This window comes from Hevea brasiliensis, chromosome 3 (assembly GCF_030052815.1).
Source record: "Hevea brasiliensis isolate MT/VB/25A 57/8 chromosome 3, ASM3005281v1, whole genome shotgun sequence".
Lineage (NCBI taxonomy): Eukaryota > Viridiplantae > Streptophyta > Magnoliopsida > Malpighiales > Euphorbiaceae > Hevea > Hevea brasiliensis.
The window spans coordinates 242,082-267,599 of NC_079495.1; the positions used below are offsets into that span (position 1 = coordinate 242,082).

At 31.4% G+C, this 25,518-nt stretch overlaps 1 protein-coding gene and 1 long non-coding RNA gene across 23 annotated transcripts; one reads left to right on the forward strand and one right to left on the reverse strand.

Moving 5' to 3' along the window:
- Positions 1 to 1,894: 1,894 nt before the first annotated feature.
- Positions 1,895 to 24,449, forward strand: LOC110654984 (uncharacterized). 22 transcript variants are annotated; one of them, XM_058143530.1, is made up of 8 exons: positions 1,895 to 2,141; positions 2,797 to 2,851; positions 3,350 to 3,560; positions 4,052 to 4,140; positions 4,220 to 4,289; positions 5,280 to 5,378; positions 15,872 to 16,335; positions 20,202 to 20,447. In XM_058143530.1, exons 1-5 carry the CDS (start codon positions 2,081 to 2,083, stop codon positions 4,233 to 4,235), a joined length of 432 nt encoding a protein of 143 aa, XP_057999513.1. In that variant the 5' UTR covers positions 1,895 to 2,080; the 3' UTR covers positions 4,236 to 4,289; positions 5,280 to 5,378; positions 15,872 to 16,335; positions 20,202 to 20,447. The 22 variants fall into 22 exon arrangements, 19 of the variants coding, with proteins under 19 accessions (XP_057999513.1, XP_057999502.1, XP_057999501.1 ...); XM_058143519.1 differs by having other exon boundaries at positions 4,236 to 5,378; positions 15,872 to 15,957; positions 16,036 to 16,335; XM_058143518.1 differs by having other exon boundaries at positions 4,236 to 5,378; positions 15,872 to 15,957; positions 16,078 to 16,335.
- On the reverse strand, positions 6,251 to 7,326 carry LOC110658985 (uncharacterized). Its single transcript, XR_009147473.1, has 3 exons — positions 7,127 to 7,326; positions 6,917 to 7,035; positions 6,251 to 6,809 (listed from the first exon to the last, which is right to left on the reverse strand). It is a non-coding gene; the product is annotated as an uncharacterized LOC110658985 (long non-coding RNA).
- Positions 24,450 to 25,518: the final 1,069 nt, after the last annotated feature.

A 25,518-nucleotide genomic window follows, 5' to 3' on the forward strand; every position in this document is an offset into this window, starting at 1 on the left:
TTTCAATTAAGTGACAGTAAGTTAACAATAATGGTAATAATAATAAATATTAATTAATATTAAAATATAAATAAAAAGAGTATTAAATTAATAATATAAAAAATTATACATACAAATTATAAATAAATCAAGTCTCTATATTTTATTTTTATAACTTTTTATATAAATTACACTTTTTATTTCTTAAATTTTGTTAACAAAAATTTCATAATAAAAATAATATAAAATATAACAATGTAATAAAAATATTTATTAAATATATGAAATAATTTAAGGTTAATCAAATTATATGATAGCTGATTATAAGATCGCGAATTAATGATTAATTTTTTTTAAATTAATAGTCATCAATGATTTTTATTATTATTATTATTATTATTATTATTATTATTATTATTATAGAGAATAACGTGTGGTAAATAATATTTTTATATAAATAAATTTATAAAAAAATATTATAAAAATTTTTAAATATTATATTTAATAATAATAATAATAATTTAAATTATAAATATTAAGATAATATTGTAAATAATAATAATTAAAAGACAAATAAAAAATTAAACAATAATTAGTATTTATAAAATAATATAAATATTTTTTAAATATTATATTTAATATTAATTTTTTTTAAAAAAATAATAATTTTAATTATAAATATTAAGGTAGTATTATAAATAATAATGATAATTAAAAAAATTTTAAAAAATTAAATAATAATTAGTATAAAAGAGAGTATTTATTAATGGTGACACATAGTAAGTTTTTTAAATAAAATGTCAAGTGTCTTATATATATATATTTAAAATTTGTTTCTAAATAATAATAAAATAATATAACATGATTAATATTAATTAAAATAATAATATTAATTATTTATTAATTATATTATAAAAAATATTAAAAAATAATAAAAATTAAATATTAATATAAAATTTTTATTTACCATAACTATGAAAATAAAATTTTATTTTATTTTTTCGCAACTCATTATATATATAACATTTAATATATAATTAAAAATATGTCTTTATTTAATGCATATTAAAATAAAATAAATAAAAATAAAATAATATTATAGTAAATTAAAATTTATTAAATGTATAAAAAATAGAAAAAGAGTAAAATATTTAATTCTATGTGACTATTTTTATAATATAATTTAAAATTATTTTATTAATTTTAAGATATATAATTATTAAATTTTTATAATTATAAATTATTAAATTAAAAATTTATAAAATTACTTAAATATATATAATATTTTTAATTAGTTAACTATAAAAATTATAATAATAATAATAATAAAGATATTTAATGACAATAGTAATGATAATAATTATTTATATTAATTATTATAATTATTAAATATAAAAATATAATAATATCTATATAGTAAATGGCATATGGTAATACTAATTTTAGAATGTCATGTGACAATAATAAAGTAAAATTTTATTGCTTTATAATATCACATGACAGTACTAAAATTTAAAATATTATGTAAAAGTAATAAGAAAAAAATATTTCTACTTTATATATAAATATAAATTAATATTTTATAAATACCATATAAAATTTAATAAATATCAATAAATTTAATTTAATTAACTTTTTTTTAAAATACTTCTATTAATAAATTAGCATATTTGACAAGGAAATAAATTATTAATAATAAATTTAATTTAATATTATTACTTAAAATAAATATAATAATTTTATAATTTTACGTGATAATATAAAATAAATTTAATTATTTTAAATATTATCACATGATATTAGTATGATAGCATTAAAATTATAGATGACCATATTACAGTAAAATCTATCTGTTATATATATATATATATATATATATATATATATATATATATATATATATATATATACTGGGGAAATTATATTGGGAAATATTGGGGAAATTTTACAGTTATATGCAGTGAATAGATATACGCAGAGACATTCTCTCCGTTGTCAATTGCTCAGTGTCCTTGCTGTCAGCTCCTTTGCCCTTTTCTCTGTTCAACTGAAAGAGGAAGATGAAATCAAGGGATAGAGACGATAAATTCAAGAGCTGGAGATGGGGATGGTGAGACGAATGCATCAATTGCTCGTGGGGGCCTATTTACGTTCCCAATTTGGTTGGGCCTCTCACTTTCTGCTGTTCTCCATAAACTCCAGGTTTCTTTTTCACTATACACACTATACACTCTTTGATTTAGTGATATTTGTATCTTCGTAGGCTTAAAATTATTTAATCAATGAAAAATGAATCGCCCAACTATGCATGTACCAATTTTGTTTCACCTTTTTTTTTTTTTTTTAAGATTTGAATTAAAATTTAGTTGTTTAGATTTAGGATTTTAAGATTAAAATTTAAAATTTAGGGTTTAAAATTTAGAGTTTGAGTCATGTTACCCTGAATCAATTATTTACCTGATTAATTTGGAATCCTGTCTCTTCTAAGTAGGATCTGAAGGATGAATTGTGCTTGCATTCTTCTTCACTCTCTAACGATGATGATATACATGTATAGTTGGGTCATGCTACTCTTAATCAATTACTTGCCTGATTAATTTGGAATCCTGTCTCTTCTAAGTAGGATTTGAAGGATGAATTGTGCTTGCATGCTTCTTCACTTTCCAAACTACAAAGATATTTCGTATGCTTAATTAAATGCTTTCATCTCTCTCTCTCTCTCTCTCTCAGTGTATGGCTTGGTTTCTATTTAGAAATTATTGATTGCAAAAATTTAACTGGTCGCAAGATTGATGTTTTCATGGGTAGTAATTGCAGGATGTGAAGAAGAACAAAAGTTCCATGTAGCATCCCGAGGGGGCTTGAATGCAAGGTGTGTCGTGGAGGTGAATGTGCTTTGCTAGCATTTTTTGTGTGTACAGTCATTAATATATCAAAATTCCACTCCCTCCCTTAGGCTCCCTGTTATCGATACTCATTTCATGTGCTGGTTTGTTATGGTGTATTCAAGATCAAATACTTCTTGATTTCTCTTGCATGTATTTATTTGCCCCTTCATCATCGAGTCCCATTCCTCTGAGAGAGATAATACTAAAAGATTGAAAGCTTTGGGTTCTCATGGTTTATAATGTGCCAATGAAGATCTAGGTTGTCAATTTTAAATAAAATGAAAGCCCTAAACTAGGTCCTTTTTGTTTCACTACTTTTGAATTGTATCTGATTGTATTGATTAGCTATATTAATTTGTGGTTTACCTTCTATTTCATCACGTCTTCTCCAAAAATGAATACCAAGGATCCTGTATCTGTAAAAATATTGTTTTGTAGCATAGATTTTGTTCCTTCCTAAATGTTTTACTTTTTTCCTTTAGGAGAGAAAATGGTATTAGGGTTTTGAGCAATGATACACATTTGGAAAGCTCTAGAGGAAGGGATCCTTCAGCTGCTTTGGAATCATTAATGGAGAAACCTGTTGCAATGAAACTATTGTTAACAAGTCAAGGAAAAGAAGACCTTGGAAATCTTCAGATGGATCTCATACTGGAACCAGCTGTAATGGAACAACAAATAAATGCAATCCAAGTAAGGGAAAAGGAAAGAAGGCAAATAAATGTGATGTTGATGTTTGTTACTTGTCCTACTATGTTCAGCTTCTGCTATTTGTGGATGCTGCTAATATTATATATCATATGGGAACAATACCTAATAAGATATACTATATAAATTGTTTTTTCCTTTCTTTTGGTTTCAATCAATGATGTTTCGATTCATGTTACTGAAATATATTATCTTTTTTTCTTTTTTTTTTTTTCTTGGTACTCCTACCTTAGTAATTTGCTTCCAATATGAGAAGAAACTTGATATAACTAATAATCTTTGCAAATGCGCATGCTTGAAATTAGCTTAGCTGCAGTTGATTAAATTAATAAACAATGGTAGCAAATGTGTACACAATAATACAATGCAATCCTGAATATTGTAGGTGCGACATTTTCTAAATTGTCCCTCATTTATGGTGAATGCACCATAGATGCTTTTTCTATTTGATGAATTTGTTATTCTTTTTTGTCCAGGAGAGTTGCCTTGTGAAGGTGGATGAACTGTTGAAAATCAAACAAAAGCAGGATCAAGATAAAGCAGCTGTCAGACTGCATTCACTTAAGTATGTTTTAGGATATAATTTCAACTCTGTTTAATTGATGCATCTTCCTCTGAATTTAATGCTTATTATTGCCTATTAGTTTGGTCCCATGCTAGTTACAATGTCAACAAGGGAGCTATTTCATCCTCGAAGTCAAAGGGAGCTAAAAGGTTGGAATGTCTCAGAGCTACAAATTCAGGGAAACAGTTTGGCTAATTAGTTGTCTATTTGGATTTTTCTTCTTTTATTTGCTACTTTCTGTACACACATATAATACCTTGCAAGCACAAATAACCTCTACCCCAATTTTAGACCATAACTCAGAGAAGAAAATTTATAAGCTTACTATCATTGCTAGAGCCAATGGCTGATGATGTCACTTAACTCTAACTAGTAGTGGAAACAAATGAAAATGAAAATAATAATAATAATAATAATAATAATAATAATAATAATAATAATAATAATAATAATAATAATAATAATAATAAAAGAACAAAAGATGAAAATTTTAAATATTTTGTGAGCAGAGAAGAAGATTAAAAGGTGAAATAAAAAGAAAACCTAGCTTCATCCAGTGATTGATAGAAATATTGCCCTATTGGGAATAGTCATTGGTGGTGACAAAGAGGATTGAAGATTGTTGATAAGTAGAAAGATATAGGTGGTCTTGAGAATGAGATAATCAAGATTGATGCCTTGTTTGCAAAGTTGGTAGCCAATTGTTCATTTTTTTATTGGTCATTGATAGTGCTGGGGACTATGCCTCATGTTGAACTTAAGTTTAAGGTGTGGTTGGTTGGTGTTTAGGATTTGATCTATAAGATGTGTTGGGGCAGATTAAGAAGATGTAATTGAAAAAGAAAGGAAACTGATACTCGGAATTCTAATTTTAAAGTGCCTGCTTGACAATCATAAAGATGCTTTTCTAGTTATTTTTCTATTCTATAGAAATGGAATGGGTTCTGTAACATCAGTTTTAGGTCAGTTTTGGATAATGCTCCAAACAAAAGAATTGGAATTGGAAGCCCATTGTCCAATTCCAAAAACCAATTCCAGATGCACCAAATAGGCTAATAGTATAATATGTTTATTTGTTCATTCTTACCATTGAAAAACTTCTCATTTATTCTTTGGCCAAGCCTTTATTCAAATTACAGTAGTTGAAGCCCACAAATGTTCAAGAACACATACCTGTACATCATCCAGAGGTTGTTCTTTACTTCGGGGTGTATCACAACATACGACACTAGTTAAAGGTATACCTTTCTAATATGTTGTCTTGTAAGTAAATAATCTTGGCTTTCTATAATTTTTAGCAACTACAATTAAGATTATGATGCTTCGTTAATTTTATTGTGTTCTATCAGTAATTGCCAGAGATGTAGGATAAAAGAATGGGATTTTATTTATTTTATTTTTTAAAGCTTTAAAGCTTTGAAATCTTGATTAATTTTTTTTCGTTATAATAGGATATTAGGATGCTGGTCCCTTCTGGGTCATTCAATGAATTGGACTTATAAGGATACAAATACAATAGTGTGCAGGAATTATTGATGCTTACAAGGAGTTTATAAGCAAAGGAGAAAGAATATATGTTACTTATCTAGGGCCTTATGGGTTTGTAATTTGGAAATCATTTTGTTTTCTTTGTATGGCTAGACTTATTTTAGAAGTTCGCAGGCAGTGTTATCAAGGCGAAAGGCAACACTAAGGCGATAGAGCATTCTATTGCCTTAGGCCAGAGGCGAGAGGCGAGGCGAGGGCCTTTTTGAAGCGAGGCGCCATAACCTTAATTGTTTAAATTATATATATATATATATATATATATATACTTTTAAATAGTTGATAAGTAAAAAAACATATTAAAAAGAAAAAAAATATGATTTACACTATGTTTATATCTAAAATAAGAGAAATTGAAAATAGTGCATATCTGTATTTCCAGCTTAAGTATAAGATACAAGTGAAAGTATGAGACTGTAAAATTAAAATATATAGCATAAGTAAAAACACACATAATAATAAGAGATGTTAAAAAAAGAAATAGTTCATACCTGAATTTTCAGCAGATGTATATGATAAAAGTGACGCTATAAAATTATACATAATAAATAAAAAATTAGAAATAAGTCATAAGTCACATAATAGAAAATATAAATTATAGAAGTTCAGACATTAATACATAAAAATAAGTTGTAAGTCATAATAAACAGAATGCAATAAGTACATAAAAAATTTATAACTAAAACTACTCATCATCAAGATTTCCAAAATCATCTTCATTTTCAACAACGGCCATCACAAATTCTTCCTCCTCTTCATCATCATCAACTTGCGAAGAGGATGCACCTGTCATTGCACGAGGCCTTCGAAATGATGGAGTTTCAACTGGTGGTGTTGATCTTGCAGCCGTTCTCGATTCATAACGAGATTCAGAAACTCCAGCTGCTCTACCAACATCACCCCAGGTCAATACGTCATTCATGAAAACAAGAGAATCATCATCATCATCATCCCCATCACCTTTTTCTAATTCACCAAGCAACCATTCATTACTCTCATCAATATTTGTCAAATCAATAGGTGTTGTGATATCCCCAAAAGTGTGTCGGCGTAGCAACGCTCTATTGTACTTCACATATACCAAATTGTCCAAGCGTTCTTGAAATAGCCGATTTCTTTTCTTACTATGAAGCTGTCATTTATTTTACAGTAACAAGTAAGTTAAACTTCAAACTCAAAAGGCTCAAGATAAAATAACAAATTAAGAAATCTATATATATATATTACTTACATGCTCAAATACACTCCAATTTCTTTCGCAACCACTTGCACTACATGTGAGACTCAGAACCTTTACAGCAAACTTTTGTAGGTTTGGAGTTGAAGAACCATATGTTTTCCACCAAGCAGCTATTAAAATATAGAACCAATGATTGTTAAATTCATGATATAAATTAATAAATGAGCAAAATGAAAAATTAATAAGAATTAAATTAATAACCTGGAGATTTGGTTGTTCTTCCTCTAATAGCTGAAGGAAACCAAAGGTCCCTGCAGCTGCCTTGTATTTCTCAATTTCATCAAGAATCTTATCAACTTTTGCTGAATTTTTTTCCATTTTATGAATGCATGAAAGCAATCCTGTATTGACCTCTTCATCAGATTCAATTCTCATCTTATTTGGATAAAAAAATTCAGGATTCAAAAGTATCCAAAGAAGATGCAAAGGGCGATGCAATTGAAGTGACCATCTCGCATCAATAATCTCAAAAATGCTCTTGTATTTCTCTTCATTGCCATTGAGTGAGTTGGCAATGGCTTCTTTAGCCCTATCCATGGCTTCATAAATATATCCCATAGCTGGTTTTTTTTCATTATCAACAAGTCGAAGCACACGAACAAGAGGACCGGAAACCTTAAGAGCATAAACAACATGATTCGGAGCGGGACTCAAAACCGTCCTTTCACACTTTTTGACTTTCACCTCTTTTGCCCATTTACTAGTTGTCCAACTTTCCAAGTAAACATTTTTCTAATGTTGGCTTTACGAAGATGAATCCTTCCAGTGTAATAAAAGCGAGCAAATCTAGTTTGCCCTGCCTTAGCAATTCTACTCCATTAGTAAACTTCCGCAATATATTTAGAACTCTGAAGAGCCATATGTGAAACCAAGAAGCTCATGACTTTGCGGAATGTTTCTTTGAAAACACGGATCTTAAAGATATCCTCCAACATCAAATCTATACAATGAGCTGCACATGGAGTCCAGTATAGATGAGAAAAATTTGCTTCCAATATTCTCCTTGTCATAAACAAGTAGAAAAATTCATTCCATTAATAATAAAAATAAAATGATATTTTTTTTAGTAATATAAAAAATTAAATAAAAATTTTACCTGCATCAACATTATTTGATGCATTATCTGTAACAACTTGAACTACTTTTTCAGGACCAATTTTCATAAATTCTTTCTCAATCAACCTAGCCAACAACGCTATTGTCTTTGATTCATCACTTGCATCAACTGATTTAATAAATACACTTCCCTTTGGACTATTAGCCAAGAAATTAATCAAGGTTCTCCCTTTTCTATCCGTCCATCCATCACACATCAATGTACATCCATAATTTTCCCATTCTTTTTTATGAGACTCGAGAAGATCATTTATGATTTGCACTTCTTTGTTAAGTAACCGAACTCTAACCTCATGAAAACTTGGAGGTTTCATTTCTTTCCCATAATTTCCAATTGCTCGAATCATTTCCCCAAAGCTATCATAATTCACAGCATTAAAAGCTATTCCCACATCATACATCCATCGTGCTATGGCAACACAAGCACGCTCCCTTAACTCCTTTTTAGCTGGACTATTTTCATCAATGGTAGTTTGCCTCATATTTTTTCCCAAAACAGCAGGTCTAGGGGAAAAATAACAGTCAATAGGCCCTCTACTACTTTGTGGTGGTAAAACTTTTGGTTTTTTAAAAGCACTAGTACTTGTAACTTCCAGTACTTGCCTTCTTCTTTCACTGCCAATTTCTTGCATCAACTCTTCCTCTTCCTCATTTTCATCGAATCCCAGTGCTTCAACATCATCAAATTCAGGTGGTCTTTCCATATTCATAATTGATTTTTGCTCTCTTTTTTTAGCAATGAATTCCTGCATTTGATTCCTTACATCTTCTAGACATTTTGGACACCGAATTACATTTTTGTAACCCTCAGCAAGATGTTGCTTGATTCTATTAATTCCTCCTTTGTAAACTTTCATACAGTACATGCATTGAAGATCATTGGTATTGTTTTCACTAACTTGAATTGAATTATATGTGCCCATCCTGGGTCCGTTCTTCTACTACTAGCAGAAGATCCAGATGTATTATTCTTATCACCCATTTATAATCTAACAAAAAAATTAACAAGAATAAAAAATAAATTAATTAACAACAAATTAACAATATCCAATATAAATTAAATAAGTAATTAACAAGAATAATAAGTAAAAAGTAAAACAGTAAACTAATTAACAACAAATTAACAATGCCCATATAAATTAAACAATTAATTAATAAGAACAAAAAGTAAAATCATCAAATTAATAATAAATTAATAATACTATATAAAATAAACAACTAATGTCTAATTAACAAAACAAAAGTAAAACTAATTAATCTAACAACTAATTAACAATAATAAGAAGTAAAAAGTAAACTAATTAACAACAAAGTAATAATGTTCATATAAATTACACAATTACTTACTAAGAACAAAAAGAAAAATAATCAAATTAACAATAAATTAATAATACCCATATAAAATAAACATCTAATATCTAATTAAAAAGTAAAAAGTAAAATTAATCAAATTAAAACTAATTAACAATAATAACAAGTAAAAGGTAAACTAATTAATAATAAATTAACAATACCCATATAAATTAAACAATTAATTAACAATAATAAGAACATAAAAAATTAAATTAACAATAAATTAATAATACCTATATAAAATAAATAATTAATTAATAAATAATGTCTAATTAACAAGGTAAAAAGTAAAACTAATCAAATTAACAAGAATAACAAATAAAAATTAAACTAAATACCAACAAATCAACAATACCCATATTAATTAATCAACTAATTAAACAAGAATACAAATTAAAATAATCAATTTACCAATACCCATAAAATTTAAATAATTAATTAATAAAAATAAAATAATTAAATTAACAAATAAATAAATAATTAATAACTAATTAATTAAAAGGAGGAGAAGGAAAAAAAAAGGGACTGCTGAAAGAAGAAGGAGAGGAGAGAAAAAAAAAAAAAAAATAAAATAAAAAACAGAGCAGAAGGGATGTGAGATCAACAGAGGAGAGCAGCGTGAGATCAACAGAGGAGAGTAGCGTGAGATCAACAGAGGAGAGGGAGAGAAAAAAAAAAAAGAAAAAAAGAAAAAAGGGACGTGAGAGAGATCGAAGCAGCGCAGCAGGAAAGAAAAAAAAAAAGGATCTGAGAGAGAGATCGAACAGAGGTGGAGACTGGAGAGGGAGAAAAAAAAAAAAGAAAGGGACGTAACAGAGAGAGAGATCGAAGAGGAAGAAGAAGAAGAAGAAGAAGAAGAGAGAGAGAGAGAGAGCGTACCTGTTGTCGTCGTGAAGTCGAGGTTGAGCCGTTGAGGAGAAAAGCGTCTTCGTGAGGTTGAGAAGAAAAGGGTCTCTGCTGGTGGAATGGCTGACGGTACGCAGATAAATTTATTGATTTTTTAATTTAAAAAAAAAAAAAACACTTTACCGTTGCTGTGAAGAGGCGTCGCCTCTCGCCTGCGTCGCCTCTCGCCTCTTGCCTCTCTGGTCGGAGGCGTCGCCTCCTCCATGCCGAGCCAGGCGTTCCAGTCGAGGCGACAGAGGGGCGCCTCGCCTCGCCTGGCGCCTCGCCTGGGTGCCTCGCTCGCCTTTGATAACACTGTTCGCAGGGTCTAAAAAAAAATAAAACAGGTGAGGCGAGTTGCAAGCCCAAGTTTTGATTTCAAAGATTTTTGGCCAAACTAGTTTTCAATATGTTAATTTGTTTACTATATTGTTATGTCAGGTAGTTTATATCATTTTAATCCATATCATAAAGGTGTGACAAAATTTTTACACTGGTTGTCACCTACTGCAACCCTCCTCCTTTATCCAGGATTGGGACCGGCTAAGCGCAAACTACTTATATATTAGCAAGGAGGAGAGAAAGGAAATGTCAAGATCCCAATCAAGTTAGGTGCATTAAGGATAAAGAAGGAAAAATGTTGGTGAAAGATGAGGACATTAAAGAAAGATGGAGAAATTATTTTAATGATCTCTTTAATCATAGTCAAAATGGTAATAGCGTGAATATAGATTATAGAAAAATAGAAAAGAATGTGAATTATACTAGAAGGATTAGATCTTTAGAAGTAAAAGAAGCACTTAAGAGAATGAAAGTGGGTAAAGCCTGTGGACCCGATGAAATACCAATTGAAGTGTGGAAGTGTTTGAGAGATATGGGAGTGGCATGGTTAACTAAATTATTTAATAAGATTCTAAACTCAAAGAAAATGCCTGATGAATGGAGGAAGAGTATTTTAGTACCTATTTTTAAAAATAAGGGAGACATACAGAGTTGCTTAAACTATAGGGGAATTAAACTCATAAGCCATACTATGAAGTTGTGGGAGAGAGTTGTGGAGCATCGACTACGTCATGATACTTCTATCTCTCTTAATCAATTTGGTTTCATGTCCGGTTGTTCAACTATGGAAGCGATCTTTCTCATTAGAAGCTTGATGAAGAAATATAGAGATGTGAAGAAAGATCTACACATGGTTTTTATTGACTTGGAGAAGGCTTATGATAGTGTTCCAAGAGATGTCTTATGGAATGTGTTAGAACAAAAGAGGGTATCTATTAGGTACATATAAGTGTTGAAAGATATGTATGAAGGAGCAACTACTATTGTGCGCACAGTGGGAGGGGACACAAGAGATTTTCCGATCTCAATTGGATTACATCAAGGATCAGCCATAAGCCCTTACCTTTTTACATTAGTTTTAGATGAATTGACGAAACATATACAAGAGAGTATTCCTTGGTGCATGATGTTTGCGGATGATATTGTTCTGATAGATGAGACACGAGAAGGAGTCAATAGAAAGCTAGAACTTTGGAGAAGTACTCTAGAGTCAAAGGGTTTTAAGTTAAGTAGAACGAAAACAGAAAACATGCATTATAAGTTCAGTGAAGGCTAAACTGGTGATAAGGAAGGAGTTAGTTTGAATGGAGTGGTACTGTCCTAAAGTAATCACTTTAAATATCTAGGCTCAGTCCTTCAAGTAGATGGGGGATGTGAGGAGGATGTTAGTCATAGGATTAAAGCCGGATGGTCGAAGTGGAGACGTGCCACGGGAGTTTTATGTGATTATAAGATTCTCAATAAGTTGAAAGGAAAATTTTACCGTACAGCCATACGACCGGCTATGTTATATGGTAGTGAGTGTTGGGCACTGAAAGAGTTGTATGCGTCTAAGATAAGAGTTGCAGAGATGAGAATTTTAAGGTGGATGAGTGGCCATACTAGACTAGATAAAGTTCGTAATGAGAGTATTAGAGAAAAGGTAGGAGTGGTGCCAATTGAAGATAAGTTGAGAGAAGGGAGATTGAGGTGGTTTGGTCATGTGAAGCGTAGACATACGGAGGCTCAAGTTAGACAAGTAGAGCACATTAAGTTAGAGGATAGAAAGAAAAAAAGGGGTAGACCTAAATTGACTTGGAGGAGAGTAGTACAACATGACCTAGAAGCATTACACATTTATGAGGATTTAACCCAAAATCATTTAGAGTAGAGAAAGCGAATCCATATAACTGACTCCAAATTTTTGAGATAAAGGTTTAGTTTAGTTGAGTTGAGTATTGTTATGTCAGGTAGTTTGAAACACTGTTGTTAGAATAGTACAATTCTCGATTCAATTTGTACGATTCTATTTGATTCCCCATCCCAACAATTCAAATCTCTGGGGTGAATCACTATGTACCTAAATCATGACCAAATCTTACGATTCGATAGTGAATCTTGATGAATCAACCAATTCGGTTGATTTTTTTTTCCTAAAGGGTTGTTAGGCCCTATAGCTTCAAAATTTAAGATTTCATTTTACTTTTACAATGAAAAGTGCACATAAAACCTTCTCCTAGCTATTTTTCTTCCACTGGCCATTCTTTTTCCTTTGCCTTTTCTTTCTTTTTTTTTTTTTTGGTAATTTACTCCTCTGATTCAGTTAGACAAGTAGAGCACATTAGGTTAGAGGATAGAAAGAAAAAAAGGGGTAGACCTAAATTGACTTGGAGGAGAGTAGTACAACATGACTTAGAAGCATTACACATTTCTGAGGATTTAACCCAAAATCGTTCAGAGTGGAAAAAGCGAATCCATGTAGCCGACCCCAAATTTTTGGGATAAAGGCTTAGTTGAGTTGAGTTGAGTTGAGTTGAGTTGGTAATTTACTCCTCTAATTATAAATGTCAAATTATGATATTTTATATTAATATATCCTGACTTTTTAATTTAATCCACTATTCTTTTTTTATTATTTAATTTTTTAATCAAATTTAAATGAAGGTTTTTAACACATGCTCAATGATAATCATTGTCGACAAGTTCATAATTTATAATATAAAACTATACAACATAATAAGAATTTATTATTCTATTATAAAGCATATTTCTAATTAGCTAAAAGATAATTCTATATTTATTAAAATATGTTATTGTGACTTTTTTATTTATTTTTTAGAACATATATCATTTTTAATTAATTTTGAGAATTTTTATTGAATCTTACGATTTGATTCGATTCTCGATTCACAGAATAAAGATTTTGATTCTCAATTCGAATATTAATTTGACAACCATGGTTTGAAATATCAGGAATATAATAAAGGCTTTTGCATATGCATGCAAGCCTTCCTCGAGATACTTACACTTGTAGAAATAAATATGGCCCTTAGAGCTAAAACATATGATTTTATTCTCTCCTAGATGTATGGGAATTGAGGATGGATTGATGAAGAATCCGGCTTTTCAACTCAACTCAACTCAACTAAGCCTTTATCTCAAAAATTTTGGATCGGCTATATGGATTCGCTTTCTCCACTCTACACGATTTTGGGTTAAATCCTCAGAAATGGGTTAAGTGCTTCCTTTACTTCTAAAGATCTAATCATTCTAGTATAATTCACATTCTTTTCTATTGTTCTATAGTTTATATTCATGCTATTACTATTTTGACTATTATTAAAAAGATCATTAAAATAATTTCTCCATCTTTCTTTAATGTTCTCATCTTTCACCAACACTTTTCCTTCTTTATCTTTAATGCACCTAACTTGATTGAGATCTTGACATTTCATTTCTCTCCTCTTTGCTAATCTATAAATATCTTTCTCCCCTTCTTTAGTTCCAAGTTTCTCATATAACTTTTCAAAGGCCTGTGCTCTTGCTTGACTAACGGCCTTTATTGCCTTTTTCTTTGCTATCTTGTACTGTTCATATGCCTCATTATTATCACATTTAGGTAATTTCTTATACCATTTTCTTTCTCTTCACTGCCTTTTGTACTTTCTCATTTCACCACCATCTCTCTTTTGAGGGTGGTCCAAGTACTTTTCTAGCTACTTCTTTAATCTTTGATGCCATATGTATCCACATATCATTGGTCTCCATATCCAGCTTCCATGCTTCGGACTCGAGAAGATCATTTTTGAACTTCACTTGCTTTACTCCTTTGAATTCCCACCACTTTGTTCGAGCTATACTATTTCTTTTGACCTTACTTGAATTGTTCCTAAACTTGACATCCAAAGCCACTAACCGATGTTGACTTGTTAAAGCCTCTCCTGGAATGACCTTGCAATCCTTGCATAGAGCTCTATTTGTCTTCCTGGTTTAGAGGAAGTCGATTTGGCTTCTATGTTGTCCATTTTTGAAAGTCACTAAATGTGACTCTTTTTATAAAGTAGGCATTTGCTAGTATTAGGTCGTATGCCATAGCAAAATCCATGATGCTTTTTCCCTCCTTGTTTTGACTGTCAAAACCAAAGCCTCCATGAACATTCTCATAACCTTGTCTATCACTTCCTACATGTCCATTCAAATCTCTACCAATGAAAATATTCTCTTTATAAGGTATGCTTTGTATTAAATCATCCATATCTTCTCAAAACCTTTGTTTACTCTCACTATCTAGTCCTATTTGTGGGGCATAAGCACTAACTATATTTATTGTTTCTCCTTCTAGTATTAGATTTACTAGTATAATTCTATCTCCTACTCTTTTCACAACTACTACAGCGTCTTTCAATGTATTGTCTATGATTATGCCCACTCCGTTCTTGTTTCTCTCCTTTCCTGTAAACCACAGTTTGTACCCTGAATTACCCACTTTCTTGCTTTTCTCTCCTACCCATTTAGTCTCTTGAATGCAAGATGAAGAATCTGGCTTCTAGAGAGAAAAATTTGCTTGTTTTGCATATTTCAAAACATGAAATAAACTTGCATTTCACTACTCTACAACCCAGTTAACTAAATATTTGAACTTTCTTTGGATTGTTGCCTTGTTGGGAATGGATATGCTACCTTAGCATGAGTATTTTTATGGAATAGATGTTCTATAAGCAACATAGCATGCTTATGATGACTATTCTTTGAACATTATGACCAAGAATAAAACCTGCTTTAATTTATTAAGAAGCAATATAGTTTTCTGCATGAAGTTTGCTAACTGGATAGAAACGTATTAAGAAGCATTACAGTTTTCTATTTGAAATCTGCTCTCTAAATACAACCCTTCAATTTCTGAATGCGTTCTATTTTATAGATGACGATCTTATGCTTTTAAGAAGGGTTTTCATCTATTGGTCATGTAGAAATTGTCTTTTCCTTAATCTTTATTTATATATTTAATGGTTTTGCTCGTGATACACAGGCGTTTATTTTTTGAAACTAAATTAACCTATCTAGAAATGTTGGTGAACAACACCACCCCCCCCCCCCCCCCCTCCTCCCAAACTTTCTCTCTCTTTTTTCTCGGGGATGAGTGAGTTTTCTAAGTTCTGATTTGGTTTTACTGCCATTTTCCTGTAATTTCTTGATATGCATTATCTTTTTCTGGGCTTAACTTTACCCTTTCCAACAGCTTTATTGACATCATTTTGAATTGTTTTATAGATAGAAAATTTTTGGTCCTAGGTGGACAAATGTTAATTGAAATGAGGGACAAGATTTATTGCATGACAGACCAAGTGATGCAAAAGGTAGGGCAGTATGATCCATATGGATGTTTTCTCATAGAAGTAAGAAGTTCTATTTACTCTAGTTTGGTTTTATCACAGAGATATTGTCACTTTTGTGTAACGGAATACACAATTATGTAGGATGTGTTTTGCAATGATACAAGGGATCTATCTGTGATGGATTATACTTGACATATTTTTTATTGGCTTACAAACTCAAAGGATGATGCTCTTAGAAAATGGGAGCCTATAATAAGTGGTGAGTTGCAACAGAAGCAGAAAGCAGTCATAGGTGAGGTAACAACTTCACAGATGGCCCAATTCAGATGTGTTGACATAAAGAAAACATAGTTTTGTGACTTTCGATTTCGTCTCGGTACTGGATACCTCTAACATCAGGTATAATTTTACATTTACATTTAGTTTTCTGGAAATTTTGACTTCTATTTTTTGCTGCTCTCTTATATTTGACCTTTATATGACTCAAGTTTTTAAGTTTCGTGATCTCAAACTTGTTTGAGTTTGGCATGAGCTGGTGGTTATTGTACTTTCATGTTGGTGCATCTTCTTATGGGCATCCTTATAGCATGTTTTTATTCAGTTTTTTGTTTGGTTAACTACTGGATATAGGAAGACTGCAAGTATACCATGGTTATCAAGAGACATGAGATTGATTCTCCTGAGGATGTCCAGAACTAGGCAGCTTATCCAATAGTAATTTTCCAAAAAAAAAAAAAGGGGTTCCAGAAATGCAACGTTTGCAACATTTTCAGGACCACAAAGTGACTGTGGATGACGAATGGACCCCAGAAAACCCTTGCTATTTCTGTAATGACTGCTATTACCTTCTTCACTACACTGAGAATGGATCTTTAATGTAAAACAATGTTGTTAAAGGCAAGAAAAGGCATTGGGCCGGGCTAGGCAAGGTGAGCCCCCAACGCCTCGCCTAGCTGAGGCGAGTCCATTACAAATAGGCGATCCTGATATTGGTTAGGCCAGGGGCGATGGGCGATGCATGGGGCAAATAACATACATTTCATTTTTTTTCAAATAGCATAATGATGCAGATTATATTCCTAAAGATTTTAGGAGTACCCACTTTAGGAAAAAATATAAAAAATAAGAATTTTTAGAGATTTTTGTGTATCCCACATTGGATTAGACATAACACCCTCACTTTAGGTAGTCCGTATATTCTACTGTTCCGATGACTAACGTCTGTTCGGACAGCCAAGATGTCTAGAACTACATCTAAACTAAAGTAACGAAACATAAATTGACTGAATATAGACTAAGTGAAATTAAAGAAAAGTAAAAGAAGCGAAGTACAACTCGGTTAAACGAGCCGGGGTCACGGCGATGGGTGACCATACTGGGAAGCGACTGTGAAGACAGTTGCTGACCCTAGTCCCGCGAGGAACTTTAGAAAATAATTTTCGGGATTAAATTAGAGAATTTATGAAAATTAAATAACATTAAAAATGTTAAACAAATTCAGGAAAATTAGTTAATCGGTACTGACAAAAAATAACCTGATGAGCCTAGTGAAGGGCATTTTGGTCATTTTAACCATATAGTTGAATTTTAACTGAAATATTAATTAAAATGAGAGAGATTAAAATGCATAAAATAAATTAAATTGTGAGATTATGTATAGAAATGGGAAAAGAAAAAAAAATATATTGCATGAGTATAATGTCATAATGACATCATAAAAAGTGGTAACAAATGCGAGCTCAACAAATAACTATTAAGGGATAAGAAAGAGTGTTAAATGAGACAAAAATTAATGTTAAATGAGACAAAAATTAATAAAAGCCTATCTTCTTCTTCACCCTTCTCCCATGGCCGAACCATATGGAGAGCTTTCTCTCCTCTATTTCCATCTTTCCTAGCTCAATTTTCCATCATTTCTTACTATAAAACCCTAAGCTCCCTTCATTAAAAATTGTCCTTACACCATAAGGAAGATTGTGGCTGCCAAGAAGTGAAGAAAAATTTGAGTTCACAAGTCCAAGAAGTGTTCACAAAAGGTTAGTGCACTAAACAAATTTATTTCCTTCTCAAGTATGATTAGTATAGTAAATTGAAGTAAATTTCCATGAAATTAAAATGAATACCATGAGTAGGGGAAAACCCTAATTTTGGCAGCCATGGAAAGTGTGAGGAATTGATGGTTTTGAATTAGTTAGTGATGTTGATTGATGAACTTATATGCATTAGAAGTTGAATTGCCTTAAGAATGCTTGAGATTGAAACTTTGAGCTAGGGTTTTGACCTAACTTTGGGACTTTGGTGTTATTACATGAAATTGGTGTTGTTGAGACTATTTGTTGCCTATTAGAAGTGTCATGTATGCCAATTAAAGTATGGGAGTTGGAGAAAATTAAAAATTGAGAGTGTGTTTTCATGCAGGATTTCTGGACTAATGAGTCCAGCATGCTTACTAAACCATAACTTGAATTGTGTTGCTCCAATTGGTATAAAGCCAATTAGAGATGCAACTAGGGCTAAAATACTCCATTTTTCATGAAGAAATAATGCCCAAATTCTGTCCACAAATTGACCTAAATCCTGCTTGAATCCGGTTGACCATACCCTAGACCCAGAAAAATAACCATGTTCATTTGGCCATCACTCCCTCTAGGCAGGTTCAAATGACTTGAATTTTATACTATTGAAAAGTTTAGATATAGGACTATAACTTTCATGAAGAACATAGAACCCAGAAATGCCTCTAACCAAACCAAATTGCTAGCACAAGTTAGATTAACAAAACTGTCCAGAACCAAATTGTCTAGAAATTTTGGACTTAGGCATATCTGACCAGTTTTGGCAAAAAGGTCATAACTTAGTCTATAAAAACCCAAATGCAGTGAAACCAGTGGCAAAATTTCCACAAGACATAGATCTACAATATTGATATTTTGACCAAAACCCAAAAATCAAGGGAACTAGGTCAATTGGTTAGGTAAAGTTAAAATACAAATTCTGAAAATTTTCTAAGTGATCACTTGACCTCAGAACAGTCTTTAAACCATATCTCCCACTAGGAAATCCCAAATGGGATGAGCCAAACTGTTCTGGAAATCTAAGAGACAGGGCTCTAACTTTGATTTAGGAACCTTCCTCAAATTATGAGTGTAAGGACCCTGAAATTGGAGTCAAAGTCGTTGACCTGAACTGGAATCCTGTTGGCACAGGGTATCTAAGTCCAAACTAGTTAATTGGTTATAACTAATTCTACTAAACTTGCAAAATTGTAATTCAAAAATCTGAGTGATCCTAAAACATAGGGTAACAACTTCCATGAAAAACATTAGGCCTAAAAGTGGCTGTAACATGTCCAAATAATTAGGAAAAGATTGATTCCAAAATCTGTCTGGTTCTGGAACTTGAGTGAGTTAAGGAACCAGTTTTGGTTATTTGACCATAACTTGAGTTCTAAAACTTCAAATGACATGATTCAAAAAGAAAAACAGAGACAAGACATATCAGAACAACTTCTATGAAAGAAGTGTGGTCAAACAGTGGCTCCATCTTAACCAATTTGCTAGATGAATTTAGGACACAAAATCTGGACCTTGAGAAAGGTTCATAAAATGACTTCGCATATGACATGGAATGAACTAAAATAATTTTTTAAACATAAGAATAACATAAATAGACATATAGTGGCATGAAAATGCTATGGAAACACAATTAGTGCATATTATAAAATTATAAATCCTTAATAATTTTATTTTACCCAAAGTACACCTAGACTTATTTATATGGCATGGATCGATTAGTATACCAATTAGGGACTACAGATTGCAGTATTGCCTACAGGAATAATCATTGATAGACAATATATGTCTAAGATGGTTATTCTACTGTCTTTGTGTCTGCCCGTTGGCCTTGTGCCTAACATGACAGATATATACATATCAAACATACGGATGTTTAACTAGTATACTTTCGTGTATCTAGTATTTATAGTTTGTTATAGGTTGCTTGGGCACAGATATGAATAATAAGTCTTAAATTTAAATAATTACATGAAGACATCACAGAGATGAGCAATGAGATTGAAAATGACATAAATGACCAAAAAAGATCATAATAATTTACTTGCTCCCAAAATTTCATAAAATATGTAAATAACTTAGAAATTTATGAAATTACACATAGAATAATTATTTTAAATTGTTTAGTTATTTTTCCTTTATTTTATGCACTACTAAGCGTTATGCTTAGCGGTTGGTTTTTCCATCGCGTAGGTACAAGAGAGCAGCAGCAGCAGCAGTATCAGTAGTAGTAGTGCTAGATAGGATTCTGATCAGGTCTGCTACAGAGTGGTTGTTACCTTAGACTGTTATTTTGATAGGGCTAATATATAGTTAAATTTTGCATTTTGGTTATTGTATGTAAGTAAACAGTGTAAGTCATTTTGTAATTGTAAATAAAATTGTAAATATTGTACTTGAGTTTATATGAATGCAATACAGTATTTAATTTACTTGAAATGATTATAAGTATTGTGATAATATGACATGGTTTAAGAAAAATGAAATGGATATAATTTGTTTTTACAAGGTAAACAGTGACACCCACCATGCATTAATAAAAAAAGAGGAGATTCTGTCTGGGTCTAAAAAAAAAAAGATGTGATAAAAAAAAAATTTACTACATGTAAGAAAATATAAATAAATGAATTTAGTACAAAACAGGATAAGATAGGGTGCTCCGGCACCGAATGTAGCACAACTTGCTCGGTTACACTGTAGACGGGTGAGGGGTGCTATATTAGGATTCTTAACTAAATTGAGATTCTTAAATTCCTATATAGAGTTGGATCCTTAATTCGTGATAGGATTATACAAGCATTATATATAGACATAGTTGCTCTCATTATTTTTCAAGTTTTATTATGACAATTTTATATGATCAATACTATTTTGGAGGATTAGTTCTTTTTTTAAGGATTTGTCATTGATTTCTCCTTTTTGTTGTTGATTCTTTCTCTTTGTTCTACATCAATTTTGGTATCAAAGCCAAAATTAATCCAAATTTCTTTAGCTTTTGTAAACTTTCAAGCCTTTAAAACCAATACTCTTATCCTTTCGAAAATCCTTGCTGCTTATAGTTAAAAAATAAATAAATAAAAGGTCGAAAACTAGAAGAATGTAGCGACTTGCTGTCAATCGATCTACTCCTCTCGTCGTTGGAACTTCAGTCCGATGCCCTTGGAGCTTTAACCAGACGGATTGAGTATTTGGATTCACTTCCACACTTTACAAGCTCACCTGATTTATTATGAGCTTACAAGCAATAGATCTAGCCTAGCAACAACCCACATCAGCTTGCCACATCACTTGCCATATTGTCACATCATCAAAATTTTAAGAGTTTCTTTCCTTGCTGAGTGCAACGTCTTGCATCTAATTTTGTAGTCGATTTTCTACATAAACAACTCTTAAAAGCTGAATTTTGAAAAGAAATTGAGTTTTCCCTTCAAGGTATCTTTTCTTACTCCAAATGCCATAAAAACTTATATTGAGAGACTAGCAGAGGAAATCAATTACTACAAAAATATTCTCGAAGAAATTAATTATGACATTGGATTTCATAAGGATCAATTACTATCTTTATGTCATTGGATAGATAATTATAGTAATAGCAGTGATCGTGAAAGATGTTCTTTTTTTCGTGGTGAATATCTAAAGGTGAAACAAATTTACTAGATAAAGAAAGGGAATACTAAGATTTACAAAAGTTCTTACAAATTAAGGAAAGAGAGCTTGAAGAATGCAGAGAAGAATTTGTGATTTCAGGTGTGAAAAAATTGAAAGCACAGCTTGATAAGTTATCAAAAGTAGAAATACAGGCTGATGAGTTATCAAAAATAGAGCTTAATAAGTTATCAGTAGTTATGCGAGAATTTAAAGAAAAAATTAAAATTGTAAAGCAAGAAAAGAAGCTTGACGTTGCAGAAGAATGACAAGAAGAATTCATCGAGCAACTTGAAGATTAAAATAAGGAACAAAACGAGCAACTTGAAGAACCTAAGTTTGAAGAGTCTAAAATTTGAAAAATCCAAAGTTTTGATTGTTGAACCTTCACCTATTGAAGAGCTTATTCCAGAGCATGGATTTGATCAAGCCTTGGAAACTCCTAGTGAAATTGAATAAAATCAACTTATGGAAAGAAATTTGGAATCTTGCTCGTGAGGATTTTTCAACTATTGTTTTTATTGATTTTATCTGTTCAAATGTCTACAGGCATACAAAAGAAAGCGTAAACTTTTTCAAGTCAATTTTGTTGCTACCGTCTAAGAAGATTGTACTATGTGTTCTCCGTATCTAGTTTGTGATCATTCAGCACTTCAAGACTAGAGGATAAGTTTTTTTCAACTAGGGGAGAATAATACAGAATAGGAAGTTGATACGCACCGAATGCTGGCTGAAGGAAGAGGTAGAGCAAAAAGGGAATGGAAGGTGTATTCTAGAAGACTCAAGGATCAAGAAAATAGGTGGACAGTGGGTGCTCAACAGAATTGGGCGAATATTTAGGAAATACAGCTGGAGTGGTTAACAAATTTGTAAAGGGAGGGAACTCTATATATAGGTTAATAGTAGAATAAAGAGGTGTGGAATTGTAATACTGAATTACCAGCTTTTGTAAGCTTGGTGGGCTGAGAGACTCTGCTGGAGGAAAACATATTCTTATATTGAGATTGTTTCCTGATTAATCAAAATTCCTTCTCTTCTTCTCCATTCTATTTCTTTTTTTCCTTTTGTGGAAATTCTAATTGGTGAAGAACAGGTCCTTACTCTAACAAAAGTTTAGAATTTTATGTAGGAATTTTAATTATTATAGAATTAGAAAATTTAAAGAGTTTATTATTTAGAAATTTAATCATTATTAGGTCTACTATTTTCTAGTTTATTTTATTTAGTATTCCTAATTAAGGTTAAATTAGAGTTCTAAAATCCTAATATGATTGAGATTCCTAATTCTATAATAAGATCTAAGATTTCTATCATTATTAGACAAATTTTGTTATTACAATTTTATAAGCTCAATAATATTTTAGAGAATTATTTCTCTTTGCAAGGATTAGTCCTTGATTTCTCCTCCTTCTTGTTGGTTCTTTTTCTTTGTTCTACATCACATAAAAGTAAAACAAACTTCCACCACCAGAGAAGAGCAGAGAAATAGAGCAGACCAGGTATGTTCTTCCTTCCTCTCTCTACTCTTCACCTTCTTTCCTCTCTCTTTTCTACTCTTCTTCTATATTTCTTCTTCTCACACCTGCACAACCTACCAGACACTTGTGATCTAGATTTTTTCTTTTTATTTTTTCTTTTTTTCTCTCCTCCTTATTCTTTTCTTCTTTTCTCTCCTCCGTATTCTTTTCTTCTCTTCTTATATCGATCCATCTTCACTTCAGCAGTTCTTTCTTCATTTTTTTTTTCCCTTGAATTTGTTAGATGGGTAGTGTGATATACTTTTTTATTAAATGGGTATCATAGTGACATTTTTTTTATTATTAAATGGGTATTGTGAATTCTTATTTTTTTTATTAAATTGGTATTGATGCTCTTACTGTGATGTAGTGTAATTGTGCAAATTATTGAAAAAAATTAATTGTTTAATAATTTAATTTCTTATTTGCTTGAATTGAGACAACATTGATGGTTGTTATTGCTATTACATAAATTCTTCTATATGTCTTGAATTAAGATAGTCGTGATAGTTGCTTATATGTCTCATAGAACTCAACCATGACATGAATTCTTCTATATTTTGCCTAATTGTGTATGCCAAAACCATTAATCTATCATTCATAATTCTACCATTGAAACTTTAGTGATGGGTATTGTTTTGTTAAATGGTTTTTAATTTATTTAGATGCTTTTAGTGATTGCTATTCTTCTATATGGATTCTATATGCCGCTTTTTTTGTTAGATGGGTATTATTTTGTTGTTCGAAGTCTGAATTTTTATGTTAAAAGAGTGTGTGTGTGCGCGTGTGTATATAGCAATTTAGGTTATGGCGTCTCACTTTAAAAAAGCCCTCATTTCTCTTCTCACCTCTTGCCTAAGGCTATAAGGTATCCTGTCGTCTTAATGTTATCTTTCGCCTTGATAACATTGTTGTACAATGACTTCTCAACTTATGACCATCTACATGACTAAATGCTTTAATAACTTGTATTTTAACTTGCGTTAAATAGTACCTTTCTCGGCAATCTTTGTTTTAGTTGTATCAATAAATGCCATGAGTTTATAATACTAAAGATTACTTACTAGTAAAGTTTCGGACTCCTTGTATATTACAGGATGTGTTTGCTGGAGTGCTATGAAGTTATTAAAGGGTGTTGTGCTGGCTACTTGGTGTATATATTGCATTAGTCTTCCAAGTTCCGAAGTTGGTGGGAAATATAAACTGAATGTTATTCAATAAAGTGATACTCTATCTATTATCATTCATATTCTTATTTATATTCTTTATTTAGTCTTAATCACATGGGTCAACTCAAATGCTAATTATGTTGTTATAATTGAATAAATTAATGTTTTTATGTTTTTATAATTGAACAAATTAATGTTTTGATGAGAGTAGTATTTTGTTTAAGGAACCATTTCCCACAAGTTGCAAAAGGATAATATATGAGAATCTCTCCTTTTAGTGACTGACAAGTGAAAGTGGGAGAGTTTTCAATGTTCATGAAAAGAAAGGAAATGCAAAGTTTCATGGTGTCCTCTCCTCACTCACATTGTTATGCTATCTTTCGGCTGATTTTTCACCCATGGTCTCTAAACTTTGGAAATCGTATTAGTACTGTCCTTGAACCCTAATTTGTATAAAAAAATACTCGAATTTCAATTTAACTCAATCCATAGTCTCTCAATCAGTTTTTCGATATGTACTCTGGCCAGTAGCTAACGTGGGAGTACTTATGTGAAATAAAAACTATATAAAAAAATTTCTCTCCTTGTCATGTGGCATTTTAATAATAAAAGAATATTTCTTCCTCTCTCTATAATTGATCTTTCTTTATTCTCTCTATCTTAATTCTATATTTTCTTTTCCCTTTAACATTGTTCTCCTCCTTTGCCAGCCTCCTTCTCTACAACAGACTCATCTACCCTACATCTGCTCTTATCCATCTTTGCCACACAACACCCACATAAGGCAGAAACTAGGAAATCTCAAATAATTCCAATCAAAGGCAGACTGTTGGCGGATTCATTAGTCACTCCATCCCCAAACTACTTTGTACCAATCCCTCTCTAAAAGCTCTTTTTTTTTTTTTTTTTTGAAATGGTAAGCAATAGAGAAAATCCACATTCATAACCCAATATTCCATCGTGCTCTTCCTCTCCAATCAAAGTTTCTGATACTACCTTCCTCACAACAGGCCCATTTAGTTCCCACCTGTCACGACTCAACCTATGGGCCGGACTGGCACTATGACTTAGGCTAGCCTAAAGCCCCTGAGGCCCGTAGTAAGCCTAGCTATTTCTTAACCCAACTCTATTTGGGCCTAATTTCAAGAATTCAACCGGACAGAATCCGACCATAAAATG

Excerpts from the sequence above, each read along its gene's own strand:
- LOC110654984 (XM_058143522.1), top strand. The coding sequence starts at position 2,081 with ATGGGGATGGTGAGACGAATGCATCAATTGCTCGTGGGGGCCTATTTA. Across the intron at positions 3,561-4,051 it reads AACAAATAAATGCAATCCAA|GAGAGTTGCCTTGTGAAGGT; the intron begins GTAAGGGAAAAG and ends TTTTTTGTCCAG. Across the intron at positions 4,141-4,235 it reads GTCAGACTGCATTCACTTAA|TTACAATGTCAACAAGGGAG; the intron begins GTATGTTTTAGG and ends GTCCCATGCTAG.